A 16,557-nucleotide genomic window follows, 5' to 3' on the forward strand; every position below is an offset into this window, starting at 1 on the left:
ACCTGGGTGGCTCAGTGGGTTAAGCCGCTGCCTTCGGCTCAGGTCATGATCTCGGGGTCCTGGGATCAAGTCCCGCATCGGGCTCTCTGCTCAGCAGGGAAACTGTTTCCCTCTCTCTCTCTCTCTGCCTGTCTCTCCATCTACTTGTGATTTCTCTCTGTCAAAATAAATACATAAAAAAATCTTAAAAAAAAAAAAAAGAAAAAGCAGGTGGGAGACCCCAAGAGAGGTGGGTCCGCCCCCCCCCCCGCCCCACCCCCAGCGGTTTGACTGTCTAGGCTGGGTGATTTGGCGCTCCAATTAAGCAACTTACTTCGTTACTCTGTTGCCCCTAATTTTTTCCTTTTCTCTCTCTTTTGGCGGAGGTTCCCAATTTTATTAATGCCACACTGCCGCCCCAGGAGCGCGTCACGGCGCAGGAGATCGACAGCTACTTCCGCCAGGAGCTTATCTACAAGCGGAATGAGAGAATGGGGAAGCGGGTGAAGGCGCTCTTGGAAGAGTTTCCTGATAAAGGCTTTTTCTTTGCCTTTGGAGCTGGTGAGTCGTAGGTTCCCGCTGCTGGGACACTGGGCTCGGATGCTCCTTCCACGAGGGGCCTGCTGGGGTGGCGCCTGGAGGAAAAGAGCTGAACGGCAGGCACCTTCTTTGCCGTAGTTCACTGGCCAAGAGGCTCTGCTGATGCCCCAGCGCCCCGCAGGGCTGCAACTTCGCTGGAAGGCCCGGGGCGGATAGACCCCGCTGCTACCAGCATACGGGGAAACAGACTGGGAAAATGATTTCCTTCTGTTGGCTTTTTGAAAAAATTATCCCCTCTTCTTGAGTGATTCTATCACTTTCTATCTTTGCCCCCTCCAGAATTAAAGATGGAAGTGCCAGAGCCTGGTAGGGTGCAGAGAGACCATTTGCTGGCCTCCGCTTTCTCCCTTCATTTCTTCCACTAGCTTCATAGACTTGGGCAAGTCACCTCCCTCAGTTTTTCTTAGGAGTAAAATGGGGGAGGGGGGGTTGGAGAGAAGCTCTTCCAGAGTGGCTGGAGGGGTCCGGTATAATTATTATCACTTGACCTCAAGATCCTGCTTCATTACAGCAGCGAAATCTTTTTTTTTTTTTCTTCCCCCCAACGTAACATAACATTCACAGGTTCCAGGGATTAGGGTGCAGATTTCCGGGGGCCATTTTCACAACATATGAAAATTAGTCAACATGCTAACCCCATATAAGTAGACTAAAGGCTAAGCATCAAGTGATGCTCTCAATAGTTGTAGAAAAAGCTGTTGATAAAATGCAGTATTCTTTCATGATAAACACACTCCTCAGAATTGGGCTAGAAGGGAATTTACTTAATCAGCCTGTGAAAGGTCAGTATGAAAAATCCCACATTAATGTTTAATGGTGAAAGCCCAGAACAGTTTCCCCCTAAGGTCAGGAGTAAGACAAGGATGGCTGTTCTCACTGTGTGTCTCTTCAACAATGTAAAATTAGACACAGAAAAGGAATAAAAAACATTTAAATTGGAAAGGAAGAAGTGAAACTGTATTTTTTCTCAGGTGCAATGGTCTTGTGTATAGAAAATGCTAGGTAATCCATCAAAAAAACGTGAGCACTAATAACCAAGGGTGTAAGGAGGCAGGATACAAGATTAATATACAAAAAGCAGTCATGTTTCTATATTCTAGCAATGAAATTTTGAAAATGCGGCTAAGAAACCGGGGCCATCTATTTATTTATTTATATTAAATTTAAATCCAACTAATTTAAAGCACACATACAGTGTGTTGTTAGTTTCAGAGGTAGAGTTCAGCGATCATCAGTCTTATATAACACCCAGTGCTCGTTAACATCATGTGCCCTCCTTAATGTCCATCACCCAGTTACTCCTTCCCTCCACCCATCTCCTTTCCAGCAACCCTCAGTTTATTTCCTATGACTAAGGGTCTCTTATGGTTTTTCTGAAGCCAGTTCCATTTAAAAGCATAAAAAAATGCTTACTACTAAATTTAACAAGTGACATGCATGGTGTATAATGAAAACTAAAAATGTAATAGAAAGGAATTAAAGAAGACCTAAGTAAATGGAAAGACATCTTATGGTCATGAATTGGAAGACTTGATAAATACTGCTAAAATGACAGTATTCCCCCAAATTGATCTATACATTCAGTGTAATTGTTATCAAAATCTCAGCTGATGAAAATGTTTTAAAATTAGATAGTGGTGATGTTTGCACAACTTTATGAATATTTCAAAAATCTCTGAATTGCACACTTTAAAAGAATGTATTTTAGGGGCACCTGGCTGGCTTAGTCGGGAGAGCGTACGACTCGATTTCCAGGTCATGTGTTCGAGCCCCTCGTTGGGTATAGAGATTACTAAAATAAATAAAAAGAAGACAAGTTTTATATTATGTGAATTATACTCAAATAAAGCTGTTGTGGAGAAAATGAGAGGCTGGGCTCCTATATTTTGTTCATTGAAAAATGAACAATTTTGCCTTTGGTAGCTGGTTCCTGTGAGCTGGGTGAGCGATTTTCCTCTTCCCTGAATCATTCTGTATTTGGATTGTGCACTCTGCCAGGTCGTACTGTGCCCACAACTGGCCCGTCTCTAAAGCTGTTGGCTCTGGTCCTGTGGCATCCTATAGGAGTTAGGTCCCAGAAGCCCTCATGGTGTCTGGTGGTGTGATGGTGGCTCTCTCTTGGGATGCAGAACTGGTAGCTTTGTTCCAGTGGCTGGCTGTTCCAGTGCTGGGTCTTCCAGGAGGGAAGGTGGCAACCCCTGAGCATGGTCTTTTGCTTTCCACTCCTGCCAGACTCAGCTGATGTCTCCCGAGCTTTCCTGATGTTCAGTGGTAGAGTAGGGCACTGGGTGCTGGGGGAAAGGTGGATGTTTTGAGATGACAGTGACTTGCCCTGTGGTGTGAGGCTGGGCAGCACACCAGGTTGGTGGGCAGATTGGTGGGCAGGTTGATCTGAGCAGATCGTGGGGCAGGCCCTCTAGTTGGGGACTGTGCTGGACAGAGGGCTCAGGTGAGACTGCAGCACCTGGGCTAGCCTCATTCTCTGGGCACAGCTCGTCGTACTGCTGCAGCTCTGGGGAGAGGCCTCGCAGCCGCTGGGCATTTGGGGATCGGGAGTGCCCTGGGCAGCTGCTAGTGCCAGGTTCTCTTCCCTGGAGCTTTTTTCTCCACCACTTGAATCCATTTCTCCGTGCCTTCCGAAGGCTGTGTTGGCTGAAGGAACCCCAGAAATTGCTCCTGACATGTAGTACTAGTGCTTTAAAATTTAAAAAATCTGCGGTTAGCAAACTTTTAATTGCAAAGTGAGGATAACCAAAAACTAAAAGCTCCAGCATTTAAAAGCAAACAACAGCTTTTGCTACAGGGGCCTGGAGATAAAATTTAGAGATGAGAAATGGAGTGTGCCTTTAGAGTAGGAGGAAAATTAAGTCAAACAGAATAGCTCGGTTCTGTGATGAGAAAGCATTGTAATGGGGGCAGTTCATTGACTTGACAAATATTGTTTGCCTTCCTGATTGGTGGAGAGCGTGGACTCTGGAGCCAGACCCCTGGGGTTTGAGATGCTATCTGCTTCATCTCTCAGTGCCTCTTCTCACCTGTAAAATGGGGATACTACTACGCCCACCTTATAGGATTGTTGGCATGGGGGGACGGTGTCCAGTGATGTGTAAATCATTTTACCTTGTAATGTTCAGTGACTGTTTATTTTTGTGATCACCCCTGCTGTGTGGGCTTGGCAATGGCTGGGGGAGTGAGGTCAGGGCAGCACTTGGCAAGCTTATTAGCCACACCCCCTTCCACCCAGCCCAGGCATAATCTTGTATGTATGTATGCATGTATATATAAGCGCATGTGTGTGGGGGGGCAGGTAAGGTGGGAGAGAATTGGGGGGGAGGGAGAGGGACAAGCAGATTCCCCTGAGATCATGACCTAAACCGAAACTAAGAGTTGGACGCTCTACTGACTGAGCCAGCCAGGTGCCCAGGCATAATGTGTGCACTTCTGCACCGGGGTTAATCTGGGCCTTGCCAATGCCCCTTTCATCTGAGCCAGTTGCCTCTCATCAATATTGGAGTCATAGACCCTACAATTGAACCCAAGAATGGAGTAGGGCCCAATATCTTCTGCCATAGTCCCTGCCCTTGGCCTTCCTAGGGTCACAGAGGCTGATCCAGGTTCCTTCTGTGGGACCAGGACACGGGAGAGACCTACAGACCACTTGTCGTCTCTTCTGCAGCATGGATGGACCTTAATTTGCTGTCCCAGTCTCTGGTTATCAAATACTGAGGTGTCAAAATTGCATAGACTCTGCCGCTGCTTAGACCTTAAACAGGTCCGGAACCTGTTTTACCTGTTTTCTAATTTAAAGTGGAGATAATAACAATCCCTCTAAAGTTCTATGCCATCACGTGATAGACTGCTGCAATTTAATGGGCCATTTAGGACATTAAAGTGCCATACACTGTCACAGACAGGGTCATGTCAGTTCTGAGCATCAAAACCAAAGGAGGGGCACCTGGGTGGCACAGTCTGTTAAGCAACTGATTCTTAATCTCAGCTCAGGTCTTGATCTCAGGGTCATGAGTTCGAGCTCTGTGCTGGGCTCCATGGATGGAGCCACCTAAAACAAAAACAAAAACAAAAAAACCTGAAAGGAAAGAAGGTTAATCTCAAGATTTACTTTTGGCCTTTAAAATGTTTATTTGAAGATGTCACCACAAGCTTATCTGTCTGATCTTTGTTGTTTTTTATCAAAAGGGAAAAAGTGAGGGGAGCCTGGGTGGCTCAGTGGGTTAAAGCCTCTGCCTCAGCTCAGGTCATGATCTCAGGGTTCTGGGATCAAGCCCCGTGTCAGGCTCTCTGCTCGGTGGGGAGCCTGCTTCCCCCACCCTCTCTGCCTGCCTCTCTACTTGTGATCGCTGTCTGTCAAATAAATAAAATCTTAAAAAAAAAAAAAAGGGAAAAACTGAAATAAAATTCAAGCTGAGGTTTCCAGCTATGGCGGCTTCTGCTAAACAGAGGTTTTAACTGTACATTTATCTTTATGTGTCGGACAGAAGGGGGCTTGGGTCTTAGAGGTGGTTGGCTTGTATAAATAAGGAGAACTGTCAGGACTGTTAACAGTGCCTTCAGAGGTAGAAGGTTGGGATTTGGGGTCTCGGCTGTCCTCTTACTGTGTGACTCTGGGCAGCTCACTGCACTTTTCTCTGTGTCCTCATCTCTGAAATAATGGTTACTGCTCCCTGTCTAGACACTCTGGAACTCTCCTGGGCTGGACAGAAGGGATGGTGGGTTGCTCAGGTTATTTCTTTGATCTGGGGTATATGTTTGGGGGTATGTTTAGTAATCATGGGAACTGCCGTGTTTCTGATCATTTTTCTTCCCACAGGTCATTTCATGGGCAACAACACAGTACTTGATGTCTTGCGGCGCGAAGGCTATGAGGTAGAACATGCCCCCGCTGGACGACCCATCAACAAGTAACCTTCCTGTGCTTCTATCCTGGTTGGGGAGCAAGTAGGGGGACCAAGACCCCCACAGGGCTGCCTGGGCACCGAGGTGGGCTGTCCCCTGAGGGGCTCCAGAGGCCCCCAGCAATGCTCTTATCACCTTTCCCATCTGGTGGCTAAATGGACACTTGGCACCCAGCTCAGCTGGCATCCTGGTGTGGCTGCGGCTCTGTCAGACGTGGGTTGGCTGCAGGCACTTTGGGCAACAAAAGACTGTAGACTTTTCCTCACAGTCTTGAAGCAGAGAATTAGAAGGAGAGACTGTTCCACGGTCCTGGGGGCCCCAGGACGGGTGGTTTGGCTTAATGCTCAGTGCCCTTCCAGTGGGCATTTGGGAGGTTTCAGGGAGGCAGATGGTGGAATCAGTCATATTGTCAGGTCAGAGGGGCTAAAGGCGCAGGATGCCCCTGTGAGACCCATCTTGGGGGCAGGAGCCAAACCTCTTTCCCTAAGCTCCCCCCGCCCCCAGGTCAGTTTATTTCTAATTTTGATGGCCGTGTGGATACTTCCTTCCCTTTTCATACTAGTCAGCTTGGGCTGCCATCCCAGAATGCCACAGACTGGGCACTTGAATAACAAAAATATATTTACTTCCAGTTTTGGAGGCCAGAAGTCCAAAATCCAGGTGTTGGTAGGTTCGGTTTCCCCTGATGTCTCTCTGGCTGGCAGATGGCGCCTTCTGTGCACACATAATCCCAGCGTCTCTGTCTGTTTAGTTTCCCCTTCTTACAAGGACACCAGTCAGACGATCCCAGCCCACCCTAACAGCTTCATTTTAGCTTAATCACCTCTTTAAAGGCCCTGCCTATGAATACAGTCACATTCTGAGGAACTGGCCGTCAAGGCTTCAACATAGGAATTCGGCCCAGAGCACATGCCATTCCTCCCTCCACTTCTTCCAGATCGTGGTCACCAGCGCCCCCTCCTGGCAGAGATCTCAGCGGTGCTGAGGTGAATGCGGAGGTGGGGGGGTGGTCCTCTGCTGAGGGGGTAGAGAGGGGGTAGGAGGTGGTGCCTGCTTATGGCTGCTCTTCCCCAGGGACCCTCTCTCTCTTCAGAATCTCCCTTAACTCATGTTGTTTCAAGCCAGGGCCTCTTGCTAGCCCCTTACTCCAGAGGGTCCTTCCTCAAAGTCCAGTGACCCCCCAGGGGTGGGGGGCGGGGAGGTGGGCCAGAATTCTAACAGTCTCCCTCAGTACAGCCTGGGCCCATCTCCCCCCGCTACTTGATACCTACACGCAGTGCATCAGTAGTAACTGTTCTGCACTGGCACCCTTACTCTGAAAAAGCCCTCACCCGAGACTCCTCATTTCTCACCTTTATCACACCTCGGGCCTCCTTTCTCCGGTTCCCTCCTCTCCTTTCCCCTGGCCCTCACACTCTGATCCATTCTTTCCTTTCTGTGGGACTAACCTTGCAAGTGTCCCTTCCTCAGAAACCTTCAGTGGTTTCTCCCTGTTCTTTTCCAAAGTCCGATTTCTGTGCGCTGATGTCTCAGCTCCCAGTCCCTACCGTTTTTCCAGCACAGGTAGGCTTCTTGCATGGGAAAACCTCCTGTCCAGGCTGCTGCCTGTGCACCTCTCCCTGACAGGGAAGACCCTGCCCCTCCTTCAGCCAGCTCTGCTGATGGCCCGAGTGTGGCTCTTTCTCTCCCTCATCTCCTCCGTCAGCCCTGGACGGAGAACCCAGCCCTTAGTGGTTCCTGCTTGGTTTGGGGGGACTGGGTCTTTCCTCACCTACGGGCTCTGTGCTCCTGGATAGCAGGGTGGGCTGGGCCTCCTGGTCCCTTCTCAGCTCCCCGCCCTGCTGCGGGGCTGACTCGGCTGGTGTTTGGCACCCAGTGCTTGTGGGTGCTGAAGAGGACCCTGCCGTGCCTGTGTATGTATGTGTATATGTACATGGGTGTGCATGTACGTGTGTGCATGTGTATGTACGTATGTGCACTTCCTACTTCTCTTTCTAACCCTGAAACCTGCCTCTGGGAGGAAGTAAGGTCAGGAATCACAATTTTGAAAATCTCTCCGTGATTCTGATGCACAGTGAGGGCTGAGAACCATGCTGACATGCAGCCCGGCCGCTCACATTTCCAGGGGAGGAAAGAACATTTACTGATAGATTGTCAGGTGTCAGCCAAGTTTACACGGACTCTCAGTTAATCCTCAAAGCCAGCCTGTGAGGCAGGTGTTTCTTCTCCTTTCCTGACGGACAAACAGAAAGATCACACAGGTCATCAGTGCCATAGTGCCGGCTCAGAGTGCCCCACCTGCATGTCCCTTCTCTTTCTGCCCTTTCTTCTTCTATGTTTTACTTCCCAGATCTTTTGTCTTTGCTCAAGCAGCTTCCTCTGCCAGAGGGTCAGTCGTCATCCCCGCCCCTAATTCTGTCAGTATTTGTGAGGTCCAGTACAAATGCCCTATCTTCTTCTCTGCTCCAGCCAGGGCCCACCCCCACGCAGGAATTCCCAAGGGGTTTGGTGTGTGCATCTGTGGTAGCTGTCCTGGCGTCTGGCACACCCTATGTGCTCCATTTGGGTAAATGTCTATGACTTCTCAGTGGTGAGCAGTGCTCCCAGGGGAGGCCACAAGGGAGCAGGAAGTCTGGAAAGGAGCTTCTGTTCAGGAAGAGGAGGGGGTGGGGGGAAAAAGGCCTAGAGCTGGGGGGAGGGTGGGGGGAAGTATCCACAGTGAAGGTATTGGTGAGGGCCAGTGCAGTGGCTGTGAACACACCCACTTCCTTCCTACTCTCCTTAGCAGCGATCTGATAACCCTTGAGGGATGATTCTGATCATATGGAACTTGGATCTGGGACAGGCTGTGTGAATGAGGGGGCAGGAGGCCTTCCAACTGGTGACCTAGCTTACTCCAGCCCTGCCAGCCCCTTGGGGTTTGGGGTAGACCAGTACAAGATGGACAGAGAAGGGCTGTATTTTGGAATAAGGGGAGGGCAACTGGCAGCCACTCCCCTCCACTGTCACCTGGAACACACAGCTGGAACACACAGGAAATGCCGCTGGCAAGGCTCCTACTGAGCTGATCCCAAGGATTTAGCCAGTCCCCCACACCCACACCTCTTCCAGGATAATGGATGCTGGAGGGTTTTTGTTTGTTTTTGTTTTTGTTTTTGCTACCACAACAAACTACTATAAACTTCAAGCAAGATTATTTTACAGTTCTGTAGATGAGAAGTCTGACATGTCTCATTGGGTTGACATGATGTTAGTGGGGCTGTATTCCCTTCTGGAGCCTTCTGCATTCCTCTCTGGAGTCGGAGAGGGGAGGATCTGTTTACTCACCTTTTCCAGTTTCCAGTTTCCATGGAATGCGGACCCTGAGCTCAGCCCTTTGTGAAGTGACTGAGTCGTTTCAATCCTCACAGCAGCCAGGCGAGATAGCTCAACTTCACAGAAACAGCAAAGGCACAGAAAGGCTAATTACCTTGCCCTGGTTTCCAAGCCTGGGCTCTTTCCTGGATACCACATGTCCTCCTGTGTGTGTGTGCCCAGGAGAGGGGCCACTGCCATCCAGTGTTTCTTTCTTGGAGACTTCCATGGAGTGAGTAGATTATATGAAATTCAGGCAGGGGACAAACAGTTTCTCAGCCCAAGAGTCCTCTACTGTGGCCAGAATGACCATGGGCCTAGGCTTCATACATAACTAGAGGTTTTGCTAAACTTTGGGAATTCAGATGGACCAAAACATGGTAACCTATAACCTCAAGCTCTGCTGGGATACTTAAGCTAGCCCAGAAGTTCTGGGATGGATTGGGCTGTGTTCAGCCCCTGGGATTTTCTGTTCCTGGCAGAGCAGCAGCCAGAAACCTTGTGAGCATTTGTCTGTAGGGTCTCTCCCAGGAGATTATAGCGACACCATGCTATACTCTCCATATTTTCTATAATGAAATAGATTAGCTTTATAAACCGAAAAAAAAAAATCTTAATGATGAATGTTATTTGAAAATGGCACTGAATCTTTATTGGGACCTAGGGTAAGGAAGTTTATTTTCCTGGTCCTTAGTTTCCTTAAATTGTAAAGTGGATGTTATGATCCCCCAGGACATCTCAGCTGTGAAATATGAGAAAGATAAAAATCAGGAGAAGTAAAACCAATTTCTTTTGGATTAATCTACCCTCCTCCCCCCAACCACGTGCAGGGGCAATTAACTTGGTTCTCAAGCCCTGGCCTTGGCTACCTGCGGTAACTGGACTGAGGTCTTCTTGTGTCTGTTGTGATGTGATTTGAACAGAACAGAAGCTGTGATTTGTCCCACTGTGAGGATCCACTGCTTGAAGCCCTAAGAGCTGAGCCTTCATGAATTTGAGTTCATGTTCTTTGCTAAGTAAAAGCAACAGACCTCGTTTGGAGTGCCTACTGTGTACCAGAGCCTGTTTGGGTTATATGGAGGTCAAGGATGACATAGACATAATCTCTGCTGGGGTAAAGGGCCTTGGCATGGGGTCTGCCTGCCCATCTGCTCCTAAATCCTCTAGGAGGCCACCAGAATCTTGGAGAGAGAGAGGCAGGACAGTTTTCCTCTCTAGGCTCCAGTTTCTTGGCATAATGAAGAGGTTCATCTAAGTGGTGTCACACTTACAAGTCAGGCATTGTGCTGGGCTCCAGAGATAGTGATGAATCTGGCAGGTCCTGTCCTCCAGGGGTCTTGTAGCTGTCACTATATGTTGCTGGGATTCCCAGGCTCAAGTTCAGAATAGGGGCCTTTCTTCTTTGCCATTTGAGGAATTCCCCTCTTTTACCTTTTTTGCCCACCCTGAGTCTTTCCCTTTTTCATTTTTTTGTCTCTTATACCTCCTCCATCCTTGCACAGGGCCATGAATATTAGTTGACATCTCAGTTCTGTTGGGTTGTGGGTCAGAATTGAGCCCTGCTTCTGGCTAATGGTTAGTTCATCAAGGCTGAATCAGGGCAGAACGACCGAGTTCTTCATATGCTGGTCTGCTACAGGCACATTGTTGGAGGATGCACTTGGCACATCCACGGCTCCCTTTTCTCAGGTGCATGGGAGCCTCAGGGCCCTCAGTGCCTCCATCAGGAGACAATGGGATTGGCCTCTAGTAGCTGGGATTCATCTCTTACTGACCCTTCTCAACCCCAACTAAACCCTTGACAAAAGTCCTGTTGCAGGAAGAAAATTGGTCCTTCTAACAGCTTATTTCCCCACCAGAAGAGATTCTTGGGGTGGGTGGGGGGGACTATAGTCACCTTTAGGGGAAGACTAGAAGCAAGTCTGAGTTTCTCATCAATTGTGAACCACATGTTCCCTTTGGGAAGGATGGCTTATGGTGAGGCCTGGGGTAAGGTGGTCAGAGGCCAGCGCTGTGAACAGTAGCAGTCATTCAGGTGGGGATGGGGCTGCTACAGACTCATTCTGAGTGAAGCCCTTAGGAGGGTAAAGGAGGGATTAACATGATTAAGGGCCACTTCAACTGTCCTAGGTAAATGGCCTTTAAACATTCTTCATGTTGCTTTCAATGCTGTAATCTTCAGTGACTTTCTAGACACTGGGACCCCTTGTTAGGGAAGGGGAGTAATTATACACAATTTAAAAGAGATCTTCTGTTTCCTCCCCAGCTGGGGGATTTGGAACGACTATGGTGACACTATGGGTGGGAGAAATTAAGGCGTCAAAGGGATCAGTTCTGGAGGTGGCTTCGAGAACCCTCCCTAGGCAGCTTGAACTTTCACATTCTCTCTCCCTTTTGAGGCCCTGAGGGTGGGGAGGACGCCATGCTGTGCGACTGTCCTTCAGATCCATCTTCCCTCCGCCCCTCTTCACAGAGAGAAGCGCCAAACTCCGTCCTCGGGGCCCCCCTTCTCGTCGGTCTTCGCTCCGGAAGTGGCCGCTGGGGACGTCCGAGCTCCGGAAGCTGCGTTGGTGGCCCACTCGCGGTTTCTGCCTCACGTGTCCCCGCCCGGAAGGGCCGACCTGGGTGGCGGGGCGGAGCCGAAGTATCGGAAGAAGCGGAGGCGGCCACGCCCACAGCGAAGGCAGCGGCTTAGGCAGTTCAGTGATCTGTGGGTTCGACTGGAGGAGCGGTGAGATGGTGGTTTGGGCCGGGCTGGGCCGGGCTGGGCCGGCCTGGGTAGGGCCTGGCAGGGAGCCCATTCCTGTCATCCATCTGCCCCCTGGGAGTGTGAGTGGGGAGCAGCCCAGGAATGCTCACTACACTGCTTGAGAGTGAGGGGCTTCAAGGCTCTGGTGGGGTTAAGTGCCCTACTGGTGGACCAGCCTTTCCTGTTCCTCACAGTCTTAGGCACTGGTGTTCCGGTCACTGTGATACAGGTGAAGCCAGATTAAAGGTAGTTGCTTCAAGCCGGAATAAGGGCAACATGTTTATCTTTGTTAAAGGATAGTGGTGGGGTGGGGGAGCTGGTGTAGGTATGCATGAGCTTATTGGTTTGCCAGTCCTTTCTGCACTGCAGATCAGGGATTTCATAGTTTTGCAGAGTTGGAAGCATCCTTGTAAGAATGGGCCTGTTCAGCCCCCACGTTTGACAGGGAGTAGGGTGACCACAGAATGTACTCTCAGAGATGCTTAGGGGGTAGATCAGAGGTGGGCAGAGGAATCAAAGGTGATGACTCAGCCTGGTCTGCAGGGCATAAGGCTTCTGGAAGAACTATATCAGAGAGGCCTGGGATCCAGGATCCAGTTCAGCCTGAGTGTATTGAGTTCCTTCTATGTGCCTGCTTTTGTGTTCAGGGCTGTGGCTTTGGAGTAAACCAGGCATTAGCCGTCTGCCTCCATGGAGTTCACATTCTGGGGAGAAAGCCAGATCTTGAGTCGATCGTCTCTGCAAAGGAAGTATAGGGTACTGTGGGAATGTGCTTTTGTGTGTGTTGGAGGATTGTGTGTGTATATAGGGCTGGGCACCAGGAAAGGCCTCATGGAGTGATGGACCTTTCAGCTGATACTGAGTAGAAGCCTGACAAAGTGAAGTCCAACGAACAGAACTTTTGAGTCTGGATCGGGAGATTCAGGGATCTGATGCTTGCATAGGTGCTTAATAATGTTGACTGAGTAGCAATTGAGCAAGGAGGGGAAGAAGTTCCAAGCAAAGGGAACAACTTGAAGGCCTGGAGAGAGTGAGCGTGTTGAAGAAACCAAGATGAAGTCATTATGGCTGGAGCCTGGGAAGTCAAGAGCAGTGGGGTGGGGTGGGGTGGGTCCAGACAGGAAGTGGGGTGGAGTGACGTGAGAGTCTCCTGCCTGCAGGAATGAGGAGCCACTGAAGGCGGGAAGCAGGCATCCAATGTGTTGTGGAATTGGCAGCTTCTTTGTTTTTGTTTTTTAAATTTTAAAAAGATTTTATTTACCTATTTGAGAGAGAGAGAGAGAGAGTGAGTGAGTGGGAGAGGGAGAATCTGAAACAGACCTCACTCTGAGTGGGAAACCTGACCGAGGGTTTGATCCCGTGACTGTGACAGCATGATTTAAGCCAAAATCAATAGTCAGATACTCAACTGACTGAGCCACCCAGGCAGCCCTGGGATTCGCATTTTTATTTTTTCACTTTTTAAAGATTTTATTTATTTATTTGACAGAGAAAGAGAGAGAGTATAAGCAGGCAGAGGGAGAGGGAGAGGGAGAGGGAGAAGCAGGCTCCCTGGTGAGCAGGGAGCCAGATGTGGGTCTCAATCCCAGGACCCCAAGATCATGATCTGAGCTGAAGGCAGTCGCTTAACTCTCTGAGCCACCCAGGTGCCCTAATTGGCATTTTTAAATGGAGGGAAGCTGGGTGCCAAACGGGACCTGGAGAACAGGGACAAATCCTGTTGTATACGTGTTCCACAGTACCTGACAGAGGACAGCCCTACAACCATCCTTCCTTGGTGGAGGAAGAAGTCAACCTATTTGGTACTTTTTCATTCTGGGCCATTTCCTTTCACAGTGGCCCGGAGTTGGGCACTTTACACCTGAGCTGAGCTGAAAGGTCCAGATGGGCCTGAGACCATGGGCCCCTCAGCTCATACTGTCTTGACTTGGGCTGTCTGCATGGTGTTCACACCAGACTGAGCTGGGGTCGGGGAGAGAGCCAGATCCCAGGAAGGATACCTCGTGGCTTGGATGTGCCTCTCTGTGTGGTCAGTGAGGAGGGTCCCTGCCTGAGATCGCCCAAAGGCTAATGATAAGCAAGTCTGAATTGGGCTGTCTTGCACCTAGAGTGTTGATAATCTCTGACCCAAGAACCATATTGCTGCGGGACATGCACTGGTCTTAGCACTTGTATTAGCTCGGTTTGTTGTAGCAGTGGTATTAAGGGACAAAGACACAGGAAGCCCATTAATATACTAAATCCATTCCCATCTATCTTTAAAAAAGGGAGATGAAAAGAAGCTGTGTGGGCCTTTCAGGGCCTTGGAGTAGCCAGTGGCTCCTGCTGTGCTCTGAGACTCTTGTTTTTTTCTTTTTCTCCCAGTGTCATGGTCCCACAGCTCCAGGTCCCCATTCTGGATAAGTCCGTCTCCGCCGAGCTGCAGCTCCTTCACCGTGGGCATTCCCACCACAGCCAGATGGTGGCCAGCAGTGCCGGCCTGTCTCTCTGGACTCCTGTGTTCTGGGTGCTGGCGCTGGCTTTCCAAACAGAGGCACCCCTCCTGTAATGACTGGAGGGGCCAGGCCAAGCCCCTGATCCCATGAACTTGAAGGATGGCCATTCCTGTACTCCACACTCTGGTCTAGCCTTGATAGGCCCAACCCAAGAAAAGAGAGTAAAATGCCGTGTTGGTTCTTCTCTGTCCAAGAATTGACTTTGGGTTATTCAGCAGTGCTTGGGGTAGGTGTACAGTTTTGTAATATAATGAGTTGTATGAAAATAATTATAAATGTATTATATGAAAATAATTAAATACATTTTCTCTGTAGACATTTTCCTACAACGTGTATATATTATGCAAACAACTCTTGCTCACACCCTCTGGATACTATCACCGCTTCACTCCTGGGCTCTGCTCCTGGCCTCCTGCCACTTTGGATCCTGACCCTGTTCTCCTTCCTGCTGCTGCTCTTCCTACTCACTGCGGGTTCTGGATTCTGGGGAGTCAGTAGGCCACAGGACCTTTGTTTACTCCTATTTCAGGTCTGTGATTAGGGTGCTTCCTGCACTCTGGCAAGCGCTTTAATTACGTATAATGGGTCTCACCGGCATGCTGAAGACTGGGTGAATGGGTGAGTTTTGTCAAAGGGGCTGTGCAAGAAAGTGGTTTCCAGGGGAGCCTTGGTGGCTCAGGGGGTTAAGCCTCTGCCTTCGGCTCAGGTCATGATCTCAGGGTCCTGAGATTGAGTCCCGCATCTGGCTCTCTGCTTAGCGGGGAGTCTGCTTTCCTCTCTCTCTCTCTCTCTCTCTCTCTCTCTTTCTGCCTGCCTCTCTGTCTACTTGTGATCTCTCTCTGTCAAATAAATAAATAAAATCTTAAAAAAAAAAAAAAAAGAAAGTGGTTTCCAAACACTCCCTCTTCCTGTCTTGTTATTTATTATTTATATGTCTGTGTCTTACAGGGAATCTATAGAAAATAAGTAAGAGTAGAATTGTCTTGGTTGAGTCTGAAATGGGAACTTTTATCCCTACCCCCCACCCCTTCCTGCCCCACTGCAAGGTTTCCTTAGGGGCCTTCAAGAAGCTCACAGAAACCCGGAGGGTCTGCGCAGGACTTGGATGGGACCAACAGGAAACAGATGTGTTTGTTTCTAACGTGGTTTGGGGAAAGCCTGATTGCCTGGGCTTGCGGTGCTGTGACCTTCTCTTCCTAGACTTTGTTGTGGGTGCATTCACAGTCATTTCCAGGGCCCAGAAGATTCTGGGGTCTACTGAAAGAGTGGCGTGGCGTGACTCAGGATGCCATCCTCCACCTTTGCTCCATTCTGCACCGTGCACCCTGTATTGCAGGGGTAGGAGGGTTCAGTGTTCCCGGATTCCCTTGCTGCTAATGAGCTAGATATATGTGCCTTGGAAGGTGAAGGGCTCAGAAGACCTTTTTCTTCGGGAGTGGTGGCAGATAAGTGGAGGCTCCAGGAGGCACGCGTTTGTGCAGTGGCCCAGCGCTACATTTCCTTGTCCAGATAGTCGCCTGCTCCACGAGTGTGGTACAGCTGTGAGGTTGGCAGTTTCCCACAACTCTCTGACCTTGGGTTACAGCTGCTGTGGTGCCCGATACCCACCTCTGACTTCTGCTACAGCCATTCCCATGGCTTAGTAAGCACCTTTCCCGCTTGGAACGCCAAGAGTAGTCTCGGATTCCTGCTCTGAACTCTTAAGGTAATAGAAGTGCTCTTTGCTTCTCCGGGACTTGAGTCTGTTTTTTTAAACTTGGATAGGAATGGGGATGAAGGTGGAAGTAAAATGGGAAGGCAGGATTACTGGGCCTGACCCAATTCTTGCAAATTTCTGTTACGGGGGTGATGTAGCTTTATCCATCCTAACCAGGTGATCCCCAGTTTCTTGGCTCGTGTTATGGCTGAGGAGGCAAACAGACCCTTGTTGGTTTGCCACAGTGACTGCCCCATCTTAGTACTGGCCCAACAACCTCTACTTGTGGTGAGGAGGCGGGCTCAGACCATCCTGGCTGGGACTTGGCTGCTTTTCACACAGGCTCATCTAAAGTGGAAGGAGAAGCTCTGTACTTGGGCAGGACCAACCTGCACTTCGTGAAGCATAGCAGCTTTTTCTGAGGATTGTAGTATAGCCCCGTAGGGTGGGGGAACAGGCATCTTGGGGTCAAGATCTTGTTATGCAGCTCATTTGCTCATCAGCTTCCCCTGTGCTGGGCTCTGAACCTTAATCATTTCCCAGAAATGGAAACACCTGGAACCATGTGACTGCAGTGGACACAAGACCTTTTGTATTAGCGTATTAGCGTGAGGAGGAAGGAAGCCCATGTGGGTAAGGCATGGCTGAGCTCTGACTCGCCCAGGCTATTGATGGGAAGCTGCCTGACTCACCTGGGGGAGGGGAGCAGGTTTAAGAGGTGAGTGCTGAACCCACTGCTTTCACATCAGAGCTTGAATTACCAACAGGAA

At 49.6% G+C, this 16,557-nt stretch overlaps 1 protein-coding gene across 3 annotated transcripts in view; it reads left to right on the plus strand.

The window, feature by feature from the left end:
• The window catches only part of TRABD2A (TraB domain containing 2A), a 53,769-nt gene extending 38,838 nt beyond the window's left edge, over positions 1-14,931 (plus strand). Inside the window, exons 4-7 of one of the 3 annotated variants that reach the window (XM_059405710.1) lie at positions 366-540; positions 5,408-5,463; positions 11,321-11,578; positions 13,961-14,048. In XM_059405710.1, the coding sequence (XP_059261693.1) occupies positions 366-540; positions 5,408-5,463; positions 11,321-11,542 (453 nt within the window). In that variant the 3' untranslated portion in view covers positions 11,543-11,578; positions 13,961-14,048. Of the gene's footprint in view, positions 1-365; positions 541-5,407; positions 5,499-6,430; positions 6,549-11,320; positions 11,579-13,960 lie in introns of those variants that run through there. The other 2 variants (XM_059405709.1, XM_059405711.1) reach the window with 2 other exon arrangements.
• The last annotated feature ends 1,626 nt before the right edge of the window (positions 14,932-16,557 follow it).

Source organism: Mustela nigripes, chromosome 7, assembly GCF_022355385.1.
Source record: "Mustela nigripes isolate SB6536 chromosome 7, MUSNIG.SB6536, whole genome shotgun sequence".
Taxonomy (NCBI): domain Eukaryota; kingdom Metazoa; phylum Chordata; class Mammalia; order Carnivora; family Mustelidae; genus Mustela; species Mustela nigripes.